This window comes from Rhinatrema bivittatum, chromosome 12 (assembly GCF_901001135.1).
Source record: "Rhinatrema bivittatum chromosome 12, aRhiBiv1.1, whole genome shotgun sequence".
Lineage (NCBI taxonomy): Eukaryota > Metazoa > Chordata > Amphibia > Gymnophiona > Rhinatrematidae > Rhinatrema > Rhinatrema bivittatum.
In genome coordinates, this window is record NC_042626.1 from 56,557,480 (window position 1) to 56,570,608 (window position 13,129).

The 13,129-nt window shown below is 46.3% G+C and overlaps 1 protein-coding gene across 3 annotated transcripts in view; it reads left to right on the forward strand.

The window, feature by feature from the left end:
• GRN (granulin precursor) overlaps positions 1-13,129 on the forward strand; it is a 46,059-nt gene that overhangs the window by 5,268 nt on the left and 27,662 nt on the right. For all 3 annotated transcript variants that reach the window (XM_029572890.1, XM_029572889.1, XM_029572891.1), the window contains exons 5-7: positions 1,023-1,135; positions 1,628-1,775; positions 2,437-2,543. In XM_029572890.1, the coding sequence (XP_029428750.1) occupies positions 1,023-1,135; positions 1,628-1,775; positions 2,437-2,543 (368 nt within the window). The remainder of the gene's footprint in view (positions 1-1,022; positions 1,136-1,627; positions 1,776-2,436; positions 2,544-13,129) is intronic.

Consider the following 13,129-nt stretch of genomic DNA (forward strand, 5'->3'; position numbering starts at 1 on the left):
CCTGTAAGAAAAGAATAAGCAGGCATGTGAATAAGGGAACAGAGTTTGATAAATAAAACATAATGAACAAGGGAGTACAGCTGAATGCAAAGGCAGGCTGATCTCCACTTCCCAATTTCTTTTGTTTTGTGATGTGATTTGGATCCCTTACTGCAAAAAGTAGGGAACCAGTGTCCTATAATACCAGGGAAAATGCCACCCTGGGGAGGACAAGACGGACCTGCTCTCCTTAAATTAAAAAAAAAAAAAAAAAAAAGAGGGGTTATAAGAATACAAGCAACAAGACACACTTTGGCAAAAGACTACTGACTTCCCCTCTGCTGGGCCAGCCTTTATGATAGAGACATCAGACAGGAAACTTTCGCACTCTTCCCCCATCTGCTGGTGGGAGGGAGAATCCCACAGTTACTGGACTGTCGGGACTTGAGGAAAGCCAATTAGCAGGTAAGACCTAATTGAACCTTCTGGGAAACATGGCTGTATTACTCAGCCAAACTGATAGGAAGAAACTCTTTTTAATAATTTTTGGCGGGTCAGTTGAAATGTGGAATAACCTTGCACCATTAGAGCTTTTCCTAGTCTGAGCGCACCACACCACAAGTACCCCATGGGATGTGAGTTCCCACTGGTTAAATAGCAGGTCCGGGTGGGGGTGGAAATGGTGAATAACTCAAGATGCCCGGAGCAGAAATGGGCCAACCAGAAAATGCAAACTTAAAGAAAAGAAACTAAACACAGAGGGAAGGGGAGGGGAGAATGTTTAGGATGTTTTTCAAATCTGTCACTGCTGCCTTAGTTTTTGAAAGCTGTTTTTTTTTTTTTGTCAACTCCACCATGTGCTGTCTGAATAAAACTGGGTGCCATTCTATGAATTCTCATCTGCACCACAGATGTGGACTCATGTGGAGGAGACGTTTTCTGAGATATGATCCATAGTAAAAGGTTAATTCTAGATAATTCAAGAGCCTTTTTGGCCCATGCATGGAATTTTCAAAGGGTTTATGTTGCTTTCTAATTTCCAGAGAGTAATGGGATTGAAGCAATCATCTGTCCAGGTGGGGAATTGGAGTGCCCAGACCAGACCACATGTTGCTTAACTATGGATGGATCCTGGGGGTGCTGTCCTCTCCCACAGGTGATCAGAAGCTGTTTTCCCCAATTCACACCCTCCAAGGGGCTCAGGAGAGCTCTGTGTGCATCAAACATCGCTTTATGGGGGTGGGAGAGGGGAAGGGTGACAACTATGGGCTGCCTTCCCCATGGCCAGAGAGATGGCAAAGTTGGTTAATGTTGTCTACAGAAATTGCAGCTTCATGAAATATAGAAAAGCAGAAAATTATGCAGTCATAAATCCAATTGAAAAAGCAGAAACAAAATTTGAGCTGCTGATACCAACGAGAAGAAAAGAAAAAATTCAGATAGGCAGTAAAACCAAAAAGAAAGCTAATTTGATAGCAGAATGGGAAAAAATATCCTTTAAAACAAACAAACAAAAAATTACTGACTATAAATCGAGGGGGAAAAAAAAGTGGACTGTAGAAGCTCCCAGAACCTCATGATTTCGGTGGCAAAAGGAAGGAGCTGTTGCAAATTTCCTGGTGCTTAATCAACTCTCTTGATCTCTTAGGCTGTCTGCTGTGAAGACAAGGCACATTGTTGCCCCCACGGCACCACCTGTGACCTGCCACATGCCAAGTGTCTCTCCGCTGATGGGGACAGACCCCTGTGGAGTAAATTTCCTGCCAGAAAACGTACAACCTGGAAAGATACAGCAGGTATGGATCATGCAGTGAGAAAGCATCCTCCCCCCAGGTACAAAATGTGTGTGTGTGTGCAGCAGGTGCCCCGAGATGCTGAATATTTTTACTTCATTAGGATCTGCATAGCTATGCAATCTGAGATAGCTGATCTTTGCCTGGGCTCTACCTTTGCACTAAAGGCCCTTTGCTTGGTACACACCCATTTGGGGCACTGCATGTGTTGACTTTTCAAGAACTTTGACCTGGTGACGCAGTCCCAGGCAAGGAATGACTTCACCTCTTGTGTGTGTGTTTTTGCTTTTTGTTATGCAGTGCACTTAGGATTTTTTTGAATAGTGTTCTCTCGTGGGATATAGCACGGGACTCACTTCCTGTGGCTTGGAAGCTGCTGCAGTCCTTCAGCGTCACACAGGCTGTGGAACGCTAAACTTTCTGATAATGCAGACTGTGGCATTGGCATTTTCTGACTAATTCTTACTTTGGTCCAATAAAAGGTACTGGAGCCTATAGAGAATCCGGTCTTCCTGGTTATACACCAACCTGGGATCTGATCAAGGTTTATCCTTGGTTTATTGTGGATTTGAGGATAGGAAAGGAAGCAAGAGTGTCTCTGGTTTTCAGTGGTGGTGTTTCTCCTTCATTCACATCCCAGGCTTCCATTTTTATCTTCCCACAGACGACCCCTCTGGAAACGGCAAGTGTCGGGATGGCTCATCCTGCCCGGATTGGACTACCTGCTGTCAGCAGAAGAGCTCAAAGTTTGGCTGCTGCCCCATGGCTAATGTGAGCGACTTGCTTCTGTACTCGCTGGCACATAAGAAGCAGACCTCTGTGGCATGCTCTGCTCCATTATAAATAGGGATTGTTTAAATGCTTTATGCTTTTATTTCCTGTTCGTACCCCGGATCAGTCCAGACAAGTGGGTTTTGCACCCCTACCAGCAGATGGAGGCAGGGAACCAAAACTTTTCAGGCACTGCTACTTAACCAAGAGTGCCACCTGCAGTCCCTCAGTATTTCTCTGTCTCCAGCAGATGGCAGAGGTGCAAACCTGCAGTTAAGAAAAAAGAAAGAAGGGACAGAAGAAGAGAAGTTAGAAAACGCTCCCTGAGGTGTTAGGTTCCTTCGTGAGCCATCCCTCAGGTTGAGCCAGGTGAGCGGAGGGTTGGTAATCCCTGATCAGCTTTAGTCTGCAGCAAATCCAGGGGTCCTGGTTCCTTCTTATCCCCTGAAGGCTCCTTCCCAGAGGTGATGCCAGCAGCAGGGAAGTATTCAATTTTTTGCTTGAATTTCTTTAAAAAGTTACATTTTTCTTTCAGCAACAACTGCTGGGGCTGTTTCTGGTTTGATCATCGGGACAGGCCCGGGCTGGGGAAAGGAGCAGTGTAGCTCCTCTGTTCGCAGCTTCGGGCTGCTCAGGGAGCTGGAGGCTGTATTGGGCCATATTCCCCTCCTCTCTCATGTGCTGCAATCACGCAGCTTTCCTAGTATGTAGCCAGATGGACTCAGGTTGTGTTCCCCTGCCAGCTGACGTCACCCTAGATATACACCCCTGCAGTGACCTCAGCCCTTCAGTATTTCTCTGTCTCCCAGCAGATGCGGACGTGCTTTCCCTATGGGGATCGCTGTACCTTTTTGGAAGAAGAAATTCTACTTTTAAATTGGAGGAAAGATTGAACTCCGCTCTCCTCCGATAATACCTAAAAGGTCTCTCCCCCACTTGAGAATTCCTGAGATGATTTCCGAGATCCCTCAGATGTGTGCCTTGGTCTGATAGCCGGTTCCCGCCGTGGACTTTGCTAACGGCCAAAGCCCTCTCCCCCCACAGTTGGAGATAGTCTGTACTCAACCGATAGGCGCTGAGTCCAGGTAAATTAAAACAAAAAAAAAAAAAGTAAGAAGATTTACCTTTAGAGAAGAGGGGTTTTGGTGCGCCGAACCGACATAGTTCCCGATCCCATTGGGGCATAGAGAAGTGGGTTGAACAGCTCCCCCGGTGGGTTAGGTCCCGCTTTAAGCTTGGTCGGCACACTGCGTGGTAGGCCGCAGCGCGCCATCTTGTGCACGTCTTTGTGTGATTCATATTGCCCACCATAGGACGTCGGTACGTGTAGTGTGTCTGCTCTGCGCACGCGTACTTATGCGCACAATAAAGTAAGTGCAGGATACAGGAAAAGCCAAGCGAATGGGCTGTGCCTCGCCACGCCCCGACCAAGCACTCAAAATTTGCGCGCATAAATTTTTAAGCAAGAACCGATCGAATGCACAGTTACCGCCACCAATGGCTCTGGCAGCCAAGAAACAAGCACCTTGCTCTCTGCACTGCTTGTCAGCACTGTGAGGAAGCCCAAGGGGATTTGGTCTCTCCGGACTTTGCTGAGCCCAGCTCCTCCGATTAAGATGATGGATTGGCAGCCTTAACTGGAAGTATTCCAGAGTTAGGGATCCAAGATGGCTGCGCTGGTGAGACGCACTTGAACCTGTTCCCATGGGTCCTACCTGTTTATCTGTCATTCCTTACTCTGGCAGGAAGCGGAGGGCCAGAGAACGAGATTCCTTGCCAGCTCTCTCAACAACGGGTCCGATGGACGCCCATGTGCGGCAAGGTTTGGAGATTCCGGGAGTTGGTTCACTGGGGAGTGTTTGGGAGGAAGCTGCACCTGATGCTCCCCCTGAACACCAAACATCTCTGTCCCCGGAAGAACGGGTTGCCCCAGCAAATCCGGCCGAGGTTAGATCCTGGGGCCTCTCTCAGGAGATGGTGCCGCTGGAACCCGAGTACCTGGTGTGAGTCCCATTACAGAGCCCTTTAACATCTTGGCGTCTGTTGGGGATAATCCTGGATCTGAAGTTCGGCGACAAAATGGAGAGACAACTACAGGGACTGATTTTTCAGTTTGTCGAGTTGGTGAGACCTGCACAAATCACTCTCGATACAATCTGAGATGCAATACAATTACTAAATACTAATATTTCTAAACAGTTAAAGCCTTTTGCTAAGTCTTTGAGTGGTTTGGAGGATTGCATGAAAAATGCAGAAACTGAGATTCCAAAATATCGGGAAGACTGTGAGAGTTTGAAAAAGGAAGTTACAGCTTTAAAAGATACTCTGCATTTCATTTTAAAGGGCAATTCAGGGATAAAATACAAAATGGATCGATGGAAAATCACTTGTACAAAAAACATACGACTCAATTTTCCTAAAGAACCTTTAGTTACATCAAGAGATATGTGGAGGAGATACCTACTAAAAATTCTTAAAATCCCTGAGCAGACTCCCTCCTGTACCAAGAATTTATTATATTTCACCCTTTGGGAAGGGTACTGAAGAGAAATGTGGTGGTCAGATTTTCACGACTATTGAATCTCAACTGGAAGTTACAAATATTCCTGAAACTACACAGAAGGAATTGGTTACTCCAGCCACACTCATTGTCTCCTTTCTTTTGGAGTCTGATAAAGAATGGATATTTAAAAAATTCTTTCGTCATCGCTCAAAAGGTTTTCTGGGGATGAATGTGCGAATCTTCCCTGACCTGGCAAGAGAGACTCAGAGAAAGGAAACAGTTTCTTATATTAGAAATAGGGGCTGCTTTTTTCCATAAATTCCCTTGCAAATGTATTGTCAAATATCAAAGCGCCTCATATACTTTCTTTACTCCTTCACAGCTTTCCTTTTTCTTATGTGAAAGACTTACTCCTGTAGTTAGTTCTTCTCCTCTTGCTTGAATCAGTATAAGCCTTTGGATACCATTCATAAGTGCTCCTTGTTTCACCAGCTTATTTCTCTGTATTCTATTTGTTGTTTTTTTTCTGAGGTAGTGGAATTGGATCTTTATTGAGGGCTTAATACATAAGTGGCTTTCTGTTTATTTCCTTAGATTTTTTTTTCTTTTTTTTTTTTTTACTATGTAGAAGTTTTCTGTAGCCATTATTTGCCATTCAAGTGAGAAAACAGACTCTATTCTGACTTCAGTTCTCACCCTTGAGAGGGCTCACCTGATGAAGCAAGGAAATTCTGCAGCGGTAATTGCCACTTTACGCTGTGCTCAAAAGTTCTCTACTTCCTTAGTGTATGTGTGCGTCTGGAGAGTATTTGAGGCCTTGTACGAAGAACCACACCTTGGATGGTCAAAATCCCAATTATGCTGGAATTTTTGTAGGACGGCGTAAATAAAAGTTTGGCCCTTAACTCCTTGAAGGTGCAGGTAGTGGCTCTCTCCTGTTTCAGGGGCGAGGTGAACAGAACCTCCCTGTCGGCTCATCTGGACATGGTCGTTTTCTGGAAAGGGTGAAGCACTTTCGGCCACCTCTACAGTGGCCGGTTCCCTTGTGGAATCTTAATCTAGTATTGAAATTTTTCACAGGGCCCTCCTTTCGGCCGCTGCGCAGTCTTTCCTTGGTTTATTAACCTTGAAAACTATATGCTCGGCACATCACATCTCTGAACTGCAGGCATTGACGTGTCAGGAACCGTTCCTCCGGATGACTCCAGGAGTGTTACAGCTTTGTACCATGCCATCCTTCTTGCCCAAGGTAGTCTCGGAGTTTCATTTGAATCAGTCCATTTCATTGCATTTCCTAGATAAGCACAGGGATGCGGAGAAATATTGCCGCCTCCATCATTTGAATGTTGGTAGACTTTGGTGCAGTATCCAGAAGTTTCAGAAGTGGTTCGAAAGAAGGGCCACCTGTTTGTCCTTCATGGTGGAAGGAAGCAGGGCGAACCAGCTTTGTGAGCTACCGTAGCTCGCTGGATTAAGGAGGTTGTCACAGGAGTGTATGTGGAGGCAAGAAAGCCATTACCTTCTCAGGTTAAAGCTCATTCCATCAAGGCTCAGGCAGACATGAAGTTTTTCTCAGAATTTGTCTTGCTTATGCATAAGGCCTTTTTAACCAGGAAAAGCACTCGTTATAAAAGGGCATTTCTGTCAGCCATCTCATCCTTCTGCAAAGAGGTCGAGGGGCTCCTTGGCCAGGGGGTCAGGGGACCACTTTCGCTCGCTGGGCCTGGACCATCCTGTGGGGCCTGGCGGCTTCAATAATTCAGGCCTGGATGACTCGGAAGATGGACTTGGGGTTGGTCCGGGAGTGGATCAGGATGACCCAGCAGATCTCATGTATTTTTTTTATTTAGATTTATATTCCGATTTATATCTGCGCTGCAAAGTGGAACATGAGAACATAACATGCCATACTGGGTCAGACCAAGGGTCCATCAAGCCCAGCATCCTGTTTCCAACAGTGGCCAATCCAGGCCATAAGAACCTGGCAAGAACCCAAAAACTAAGTCTATTCCATGTTACCGTTGCTAGTAATAGCAATTTTCTAAGTCAACTTAATTAATAGCAGGTAATGGACTTCTCCTCCAAGAACTTATCCAATCATTTTTTAACCACAGCTACACTAACTGCACTAACCACATCCTCTGGCAACAAATTCCAAAGTTTAATTGTGCGTTGAGTAAAAAAGAACTTTCTCCAATTAGTTTTAAATGTGCCACATGCTAACTTCATGGAGTGCCCCCTAGTCTTTCTATTATCCGAAAGAGTAAATAACTGATTCACATCTACCCGTTCAGGTACTGTAGGTATCTCTCTATCCCCAGAGGGCTTACAGTCTAAGTTTGTACTTGAGGCAATGGAGGGTAAAGTGACTTGCCCAAGGTCACAAGGAGCAACAATGGGACTCTAACCCTGGTCTCCTGGTTCGTAGCCCACTGCTCTAACCACTTGGCTACTCCTCCACTCCTGGTGGATGTCTATCAGGACGAGGATAAGGACATGACTGATTTGGAAGAGGTCCTGATAATGGAAGGAGATGACCCACAGATGGTGCATCTGTTTTGTAAGGAGGAGTTGAGGCCCCTTATTTCCCATATTCGGCAGGATCTGAGTATTAAGATGGTCAAGGAGGATTTGGACAATGAAAGGGTGGATCCAGTGTTGGACTCCAGGGCCCACCGAAAGCCTTTTCTCTCCCTAAAAGGATCAAGAAGCTGGTGAACGAGGAGTGGAACTTCCCAGAGGTAGATAGTCATAGCAAAGTTGTATCCCCTCACAGAGGGTATCCTGCAGCTGCTGATGAAGGTGGATGTTTCGGTCTTGGCGGTCACTAACAAGATGACCTTTCTAGTTGCAGGTTTGGCAGCGTTAAAGGACGCGCAGGACCGTAAGCTAGAAATTCATCGGGAGAAGATGTTTGAAGTCTTGGCGCTGAGCCTGCGAGCGGTGATGGCAGAGGACTTGTTTATGCTGGGTCCAGAAGTCTCAGGAGAACTCTTCAGCAGACACTGGTGTTAATAGGCAATTCAGATGGAGGCTGGGATTGCATATGAGGCTGATGCGTTTTATGACTTGAGCTGGTCTTCAGCCAGGAATATGGTCGCAGCGGTCTCTGTGTGATGTCTGCTGTGGTTGCAGTATTGGTCAGTCCAAGTCTCAGCTCTGTAATCCTTAACTGCTCAGTTATCTTGCTCTAATTCTTTCCCACAGTTAGATTAACCCTGTTTTTAATGTAACTTTATGACCTTTGCACTTGTTTAATGTTCTGTTTTTTGACTCACACCACCTGTTATCTGTAAACCAGCATGATGTGATTTTTAATCACGAATGCCGGAATAGAAAAACTCTAAATAAATAAATAAAATAATCTTCCCTTTAAAGGAAGGAAACTTGTTGTTCAGGGAGGACCTGAAACAATTGATAAATGTTTTGGGGGAGTCTAAAGGGAATAAGCTGCCGGAGGATAAGATGACAGGAAGTTTTTTCTGCCTCTCTCTAGTTTCGGGAGGTGCGGCGGTTTTCATCCCAATAAGAGTTCTGCACTGTCTTCGGGCAGAACCAGGGGTCCAGTAGGCCGCAGTCCTTTTGAGGCATCCGTAGACGTCCCTGAGAGAGGGCTCTGACCAGGGGGCCAGCGGCAGTAAGGCTTCACAATGAAGCCAGGCTGGTCTACTCTCTCGAGATGGTGGTGGAAGGCCATCTATCAGTTTTACGAAGAGTGGACCAGGATTACTTCAGACTAATGGGTCCTGAGGTAATAAGGGACTGCTTGCTTTAGAATTTTTTCGCCCCATCACAGAAGTTTTCATGGTGTTTCATTGCAGTGTCTGAAGCAAACAAGCGGCGATTCAGGACATGTTATGTCTCCTTCAATTGCTGGCATGATAGTACCGGTGGCAGCTAGGGAGCACAGTTGCTGGAGGTACTCTATTTACTGTGCTGTGCCAAAAAAAGGAAGGAGCCTTTTGTCCCATCTTGATCTGCAAAAGGTGAAAAGTGATACTGCAAGTTCCCCGTTTTTCTGTATGGAAATGTTGCGGATGGTGATATCGGCAGTTTGTTGTGTGGAGTTTTTTGGGCTTCATGGGACTTGATGGAAGCCTATCTGCACATACCCATTCGGGAAGAACATCAAAGTTTCTTCATGTTTTGGGTCTGAGATAATTTTTCCAGTTTCAGGCCCTCCCATTCAGTTTGGCGTCTGCAACTCGCATGTTCACAAATGTGATGGTGATGGTGGCAGCGGCTCTCCGCAGCGAGAGGATCCTAGTTCATACTTATCTGGATGATTGGCTTATCTGAGGGAAATCGGAGGAGTTATGCCGACAGTCTGTGCACACGGTGATGGATATGTTGCAGTCCTTGACTTTGAATTTGGCAAAGTCACTTACCCAGATGCTGGAATATTTGGGGTGAAGTTCGATACTCAGCTCGGCAGAGTGTTTCTCATCTCGGAGGGGATTTAGAAGTTACAATCCCAGGTGGTGCAAATTTTGTGGATGCCAGTGATTATCTTTGGGTCCTGTTCAATGGCATCTAGGTTGAATTTGGTACCATGGGCTTTTGCCCACATGCGCCCTCTATAGGGGCATTGCTGTCGCGCTGAAATCCGTTGTCAGGAGTTTCATCGGCCTTTACTACTGCAGGGTACTTCCAGGTCCAGTCTCTCGTGGTGGCTCCGTCATCCTAATTTGGAGAAAGGGATGGGCCTGGAGGTTCTGGACTGGGTTATAGGGATTATGGATGCCAGCTTCAAGGGTTGGGGGACAATCTGTCAAGAACAGATGACACAAGGACTGTGGTCGCCAGTGGAAGCCTCCTGGTCTATCAATCGCTTGGAAACAAGAGCAGTGAGCAGGTTGTTGGTGGAATTCCTTCCACAAGTCCAAGGTCAAATGGTCAGAGTATTTTCGGACAATGCCACAATGGTAGCTTATATCAATCGGCAAGGGGGAAAGAAAAGTCGAGTGGTTTCCCAAAGAGCCCAGGACCTTTTTGCCTGGGTGGAGCGACATTTGCAGAGGATAACCATGTTACATGTTGCGGGAGCGGACAGTGTGCAAGCAGACTCTCAGCAGGCAACAGTTGGACCCAGGAGAATGGGAGCTGTCAGAGGAGGCCTTCGGCCTTATCCAGTCTCATTGGGGCAGTCCCCTCTGGATATGATGGCATTAAGGAGCAATGCTAAGGCAGCAAATTTCTTCAGCCACAGATGATAGGTCACAGCCGAGGGCATAGATACATGGGTTCTTTCATGGCCGACAAGGATCCTGCTGTACGTGTTCCTCCGTGACCGTTAATAGGTCAAGTATTTAGGTGCATCAAGAGGCATCCGGGCCAGGTGGTACTGGTGGTGCCAGAGAGGCTGCGTCGACTGTAGTTTGTGGATCTGGTTCAGCGAGCAATTGATGGGTCCCTGAGATTGGCTCACTTGCAGGGGCTGTTAAGGCAAGGTCCTATGATCTTGGATTGGGTGGGTCACTTTGTCTCGCAACTTGACTTTTGAGAGCAGGCGCTTGTGACAAAAAAGGATACTCTGAGCCCATAATTTTCAAGAGCTGAGTTTACAATTCCTTGCGGGTTCAGGTGGCAGACTTGGGGTGTCTGAGGTATACCCCAGGGAAAAGGTCATTGGCCTCGCATCCAGATGCTGTGAGGATTTTGAAGGGGGTTGAGCATCTGCGGCCGCCAGTGCATAGATTGGGTACTGTGTAGAGTTTAAACTTGGTCTTGCAGGAGCTTTATGGGCCTCAGTTTTGAGCCATTGAGGAAGATGATGTTAAAAGACCTCACGCTGAGGGTTGTATTTTTGGTGGCGATTTGTTCATTCAGAAGGATCTCAGAGCTTGCAGGCTTTGTCCTGTAGGGAACCATTTCTGAAGATTTTGGACGAGGGGGTGTCTTTGCGCATGGTACCCTCGTTCCTATCTAAGGTGGTATCTTAGTTTCATCTGAATCAGACGGCGGAGCTCCTACCTCCCCGAATTGGTCTGCTGAGTCGCCGGAGGCAATGGTCAAACAGTTTTCGGCGGTTGGATCATTTGTTTTAATTGTTTGGAGGTGCAAGAAATGGATGTCAGGCCTCCGAGGGCATGATATTGCGTTGGCTGAAGGAAGCTATTGTTTCAGCCTACCTTAGTAAGGGAAGAAAAATTCCAGAAAGGTTGCATGCGTACTCTACTAGAATGCAGGCAGCATCATGGGCTGAGTGTCAGTGTCGCCGCAGATTTGTAGAGCAGTGACGTGATCTTATCTCCACACTTTATCTTGCCATTACCAGATGCTCCGGGAGAGCTGACCTTTGGCGAAAGTGTGTTGAGAGGGGGTCTTTCGCGGGTCTGCACAGTGTAGGGTGTTTTGGTAAATCCCACTTGTCTGGACTGATCTGGGGTACAAACAGGAAAGGAAAATTGGTTCTTACCTGCTAATTTTCGTTCTTGAAGTACCACAGATCAGTCCAGAGACCCAGTCCCTTAATGTTCTCAAGACCTTTACAGCATGGCCATGGTCTGGCATGCTTTCTGAGAAGAACTGTCAGAATGTATATATACAGAACCTAATGAAGTTTTGCCAAGTTGTGGTTAGCCCCTTGGGTTGATTTGTGGTTTTTCTGTTCGGGGGTCTCCAAACCCAAAACCAAAAGTTGCCCTCATTTAGGGGTTTCTTGAGTTCTTGAGGAGTTGTTACTCTAAAGTTGGCTTGGGTACAGGTCAATACTGAGGGACTGCAGGTGACACTCTTGGTTATGTGCAGTGCCTCAAAGCTTTTAGTTCTTTGCCTCCGTCTGCTGGTAGGGATGCAAAACCCACTTGTCTGGACTGATCTGTGGTACTTCAGGAACAAAGATTAGCAGGGACGAACCAATTTTCCTTTAGAAGTTAAGCAAAGTATGGTGCTCAACTGACATTTCCCCTTAAAATGCTCCCTTTTACACTTTTTGGAAGGTTTAAGGCTTTGAAGCCAGATTGTATTTGCTGGTACCTGTCGATGGAAATTGTGTTTCTTGAGCCTTTTAATTGTGTTACCAGCTAGTGAAGACCTTACTTGGGTTGGCTGCTGTCCAGGCTGGTAAACCAAGAATAGCAGACCTGGTTTACAGCCGTGATGCAGCAGCAAAGAGATGCACATTAACAGGATGCTCAGCAGGGTAGTGCCCTGGGACACAATAAAACCAGAATGGGTGATACACAGGAACATTATACTTAATTTGTAATTACAATATTTTTTATTATGCTTGAATCACATTTCATTGTTAGGGCTTGCTGCTGCCTACAGATTGAAGCATTGGGATTGGTCCATTCTGCCAAGCCCCCCCTAACTCTCTAAAGTTTTAGCCAAATGGTGACCTGTGCTGCTTATCATACACAAATTCAAACACCTTCAGTTTTATATCTAAATGCTAAAGTGAAACACTAAGAAACAATGTTGCAGAGCTAAAATTGGAGAATTTTGCTGTTCTGTATGTCAAAACTTGCTTTCATTGATATGAGACCCCCAATATCTGTCCTTCCGTATGTTGCAGTAATGAACTGAACTACAGCTCTTTTTCTTTCCTGCAAACATGAGTAAAGGTTTGTAGAAACCCTGAAGCTTTTATTCTCCTAGGACAAGCAGGATGGTTGTCCTCTCATGTGGGGTGACATCATCCGATGGAGCCCGGCACGGAAAACTTTTGTCAGTTTCTAGAAGCTTTGACCAGCAGACTCAGCATGCCCAGCCTGCTACTATCCGCATGTCCACGGAAATTTGCCGGCCCGCAACCTGGAGTTCTCTCTACATGTTTGCAGCTCATTATTGCCTTGACAGGGATAGCTGTCAGGATAGCTTTTGGTCAGTCCGTCTTGCACAACCTGTTCCAGACCTGAACCCAACTCTCTCTGCTCGTGCTTCTTGTGGGAACAGACCGCCCCTGTTTTTCCCACAGTGCCGCAGTTGTGTTGTGCCCATTAACACCTTGTTCGACCTCTGTTAGTCTCTCCGGTGGAATGGGGCAGTCTGGAGCTCTGTACTCACCCACATGTGAGGACTACCATCCTGCTTATCCTAGGAGAAAGCGCAGTTGCTTACCTGTAACAGGTGTTCTCCT